Source organism: Cucurbita moschata, unplaced genomic scaffold (assembly GCF_002738365.1).
Source record: "Cucurbita moschata cultivar Rifu unplaced genomic scaffold, Cmos_1.0 Cmo_Scf00018, whole genome shotgun sequence".
Lineage (NCBI taxonomy): Eukaryota > Viridiplantae > Streptophyta > Magnoliopsida > Cucurbitales > Cucurbitaceae > Cucurbita > Cucurbita moschata.
In genome coordinates, this window is record NW_019268534.1 from 3539564 (window position 1) to 3543633 (window position 4070).

Here is a 4070-nt window from a genome sequence, read left to right on the forward strand (position 1 = left end):
CCCCCCCCCCCCCCCGGGGTCCAGCACCTGCTAGGGAGAGGTTTCCACACCCTTTTAAAGAATTTTTCGTTCCCCTCTCCAACCGATGTGGGATCTCACAATTCACCCCCCTTTGGGGCCTAGATCCTCGCTGGCACTCGTTCCCTTCTCCAATCAATGTGGGACCCCTCAATCCGCCCTCTTTCAGGGCCCAACGTCCTTGCTAGCACACCGCCTCGCGTCCACCCCTTTCGAGGCTTAGCCTCCTCGTTGGCACATCACCCGGTGTCTGGTTCTGATACCATTTGTAACAGCCCAACCCAGCCCACCTCTAGCAGATATTGTCCTCTACCAGAACGTAATGAGTTACTCCTATACAATACGATCAAATCTGATTTTGAATGATTAAAGGTGTGTTTTGGAACGATTTTAACTATTTCAAAACCACTTTCAAACATGACCGAAACATATCAGCTAAACCAATTCTCCTAACAGCAGGTGAAAGTCTCAAAATTCATCCAGTCCTTTTCTATGTCAAAGTATTTGGCAAGACCTTGAATTAAGTTATGCTAATTTCAAGCTTGACAACATTACAGGCACAGTTGCTTACTAAAGTTCACCATGGAAACTTAACTTCCGTGCTTGGATACTGTGATGAAGACACTCACCAAGGACTGGTTTATGAACACATGGATAATGGAAACTTAGCAGATCATCTGTCAGGTAAAACTCTATTCAAACTTAACCCCGTTTGATAACCATTTAGATATTAGTTTTTGGACGTTGTGATTATAGACTTCATTTTCAAAACCCAAATGATTATCAATCGGGCTCGTTTCTGTTTTCGGTTTAGCTTAGAATTCAAACGTGTTTAAAGAACGGTGAAAAGGTTACAAAACGGATTGCAAGGAAGAAAACGTGTAGAAAACTAAAAACGAAATCATTGTCGACTAGACTGCCTTAGTTTCGGTTCCGATTCAATGGAGAAGCTCATCGAGATTTTCGTTCTTTTGATATGAACTAGAGAAAAGCAACCATGTCTTGAGCTGGAAGGAGAGACTGAGGATTGCTCTTGATGCAGCACAAGGTTGGAAAAACAGATATTTGCTTAACTCAAATCCCATTCATTTATTGTCATTTGATTATTAAATTGCAATGTCATGTTCTACAGGGTTAGAGTATCTTCATTTTGGCTGTAAGCCACCAATTATTCACAGAGATCTCAAGTCCACAAACATATTACTAGATAGAAACTTGCATGCCAAATTAGCTGATTTTGGCTTTTCAAAGCACTTGGGAGATGGAGCTCAGGCATCTTCAGCTGTTGGCACCCCTGGCTACCTTGACCCCGAGTAAGTATTTCCTATCAGCACTTGTTCGAGTTCGTAATAACTTAAACTCGGTTTGATAACTATATAGTTTTTTTAAAATTTAAGCCTATAAATATGTGAGATCTCATATTGGTTGGAGAGGGGAACGAAACATTCCTTATAAGGGCGTGGAAACATCTCCCTAGCAGACGCGTTTTAAAAACCTTGAGGGGAAGCCCAGAAGGGAAAGCCTAAAGAGGACAATATCTGCTAGTAGTGGCCTTGTGTTGTTACAGATGGTATCAGAGTCAGTCATTAGACGGTGTGCCAGCGGGGACGCTGGGTCCCCAAGGGGGGTGGATTGTGAGATCTCACATTGGTTGGAGAGGGGAACGAAGCATTCCTTGTAAGGATATGGAAACCTCTCCCTAGTAGCCGCGTTTTAAAAACCTTGAGGGGAATCCCAGAAGGGAAAGCCTAAAGAGGACAATATCTGCTAGCAGTGGCCTTGTGTTGTTACAGATGATATCAGAGCCAGTCATCAGACGGTGTGCCAGCGGGGACGCTGGGTCCCCAAGGGGGGTGGATTGTGAGATCTCACATTGGTTGGAGAGGGGAACGAAGCATTCCTTGTAAGGATATGGAAACCTCTCCCTAGTAGCCGCGTTTTAAAAACCTTGAGGGGAATCCCAGAAGGGAAAGCCTAAAGAGGACAATATCTGCTAGCAGTGGCCTTGTGTTGTTACAGATGATATCAGAGCCAGTCATCAGACGGTGTGCCAGCGGGGACGCTGGGTCCCCAAGGGGGGTGGATTGTGAGATCTCACATTGGTTGGAGAGGGGAACGAAGCATTCCTTGTAAGGATATGGAAACCTCTCCCTAGTAGCCGCGTTTTAAAAACCTTGAGGGGAATCCCAGAAGGGAAAGCCTAAAGAGGACAATATCTGCTAGCAGTGGCCTTGTGTTGTTACAGATGATATCAGAGCCAGTCATCAGACGGTGTGCCAGCGGGGACGCTGGGTCCCCAAGGGGGGTGGATTGTGAGATCTCACATTGGTTGGAGAGGGGAACGAAGCATTCCTTGTAAGGATATGGAAACCTCTCCCTAGTAGCCGCGTTTTAAAAACCTTGAGGGGAATCCCAGAAGGGAAAGCCTAAAGAGGACAATATCTGCTAGCAGTGGCCTTGTGTTGTTACAGATGATATCAGAGCCAGTCATCAGACGTTGTGCCAGCGGGGACGCTGGGTCCCCAAGGGGGGTGGATTGTGAGATCTCACATTGGTTGGAGAGGGGAACGAAGCATTCCTTGTAAGGATATGGAAACCTCTCCCTAGTAGCCGCGTTTTAAAAACCTTGAGGGGAATCCCAGAAGGGAAAGCCTAAAGAGGACAATATCTGCTAGCAGTGGCCTTGTGTTGTTACAGATGATATCAGAGCCAGTCATCAGACGGTGTGCCAGCGGGGACGCTGGGTCCCCAAGGGGGGTGGATTGTGAGATCTCACATTGGTTGGAGAGGGGAACGAAGCATTCCTTGTAAGGATATGGAAACCTCTCCCTAGTAGCCGCGTTTTAAAAACCTTGAGGGAAATCCCAGAAGGGAAAGCCTAAAGAGGACAATATCTGCTAGCAGTGGCCTTGTGTTGTTACAGATGATATCAGAGCCAGTCATCAGACGTTGTGCCAGCGGGGACGCTGGGTCCCCAAGGGGGGTGGATTGTGAGATCTCACATTGGTTGGAGAGGGGAACGAAGCATTCCTTGTAAGGATATGGAAACCTCTCCCTAGTAGCCGCGTTTTAAAAACCTTGAGGGGAATCCCAGAAGGGAAAGCCTAAAGAGGACAATATCTGCTAGCAGTGGCCTTGTGTTGTTATAGATGATATCAGAGCCAGTCATCAGGCGGTGTGCCAGCGGGGACGCTGGGTCCCCAAGGGGGGTGGATTGTGAAATCTCACATTGGTTGGAGAGGGGAATGAAGCATTCCTTATAAGGATATGGAAACTTCTCCCTAGTAGACGCGTTTTAAAAACCTTGAGGGGAAGCCCAAAAGGGAAAGACCAAACAGGACAATATCTACTAGCAGTAGGCTTGAGCCGTTACAAAATACTACTCCACTCACGAGTTTCTTTGTTTTGTTTAAGAATCATAGAATACTTCTCACTTACCTAACATACATCTCCCTGCAGGTACACGACGACAAACAAGTTAAGCGAGAAGAGCGACGTTTATAGCTTTGGAGTGATTTTACTCGAAATCATCACAGGTCAGGCAGCAATAACAAAAAGTGAGGTCAAAACCCATATCATCAAATGGGTTATTTCAGGGCTTAAAGAAGAGGGAATCAAGAAGATAGTAGACCCAAAATTAGGCTGGAGCTTTATTAATAGCTCTATTTTGGAATTTATTGATTTGGCAATGAACTGTGTAGCTTCATCTTCAACTCGGAGGCCATCCATGACAAAGGTAGTGATGGAACTGAAACAATGTTTGGATGTCTTGGAGAATTCTCAGGTAACCAATGATGAACTCAGTTACAGTCTTGATTGGGTCTCTTTGGGTTCATTGATATCAGATTCCTACTAAAGGCAGTAGAACTTGCATGGTAACATAGCTAGTTATCAGCTGTTCTAGCTTGGAACTAAATTTGTTAATATTAAATGGCTGCCATTGAACTACTTTTATATGCATCTAAGAGATCATCCAGCCACGATCCTTCATTGTAATGTATTTTACTGGATGTCAAGTTCTCAATGAATCATTTGATTCCGTTTTTTCGCGA

The 4070-nt window shown here is 45.2% G+C and overlaps 1 protein-coding gene across 1 annotated transcript in view; it reads left to right on the forward strand.

Annotated features, from left to right (window-relative positions):
* LOC111456612 (probable LRR receptor-like serine/threonine-protein kinase At1g05700) overlaps nucleotides 1-4070 on the forward strand; it is a 9344-nt gene extending 5274 nt beyond the window's left edge. The window contains exons 10-13 of the mRNA XM_023098568.1: nucleotides 576-702; nucleotides 1004-1066; nucleotides 1151-1331; nucleotides 3478-4070. Coding sequence (XP_022954336.1) covers nucleotides 576-702; nucleotides 1004-1066; nucleotides 1151-1331; nucleotides 3478-3874 — 768 coding nt within the window. The 3' untranslated portion in view covers nucleotides 3875-4070. The remainder of the gene's footprint in view (nucleotides 1-575; nucleotides 703-1003; nucleotides 1067-1150; nucleotides 1332-3477) is intronic.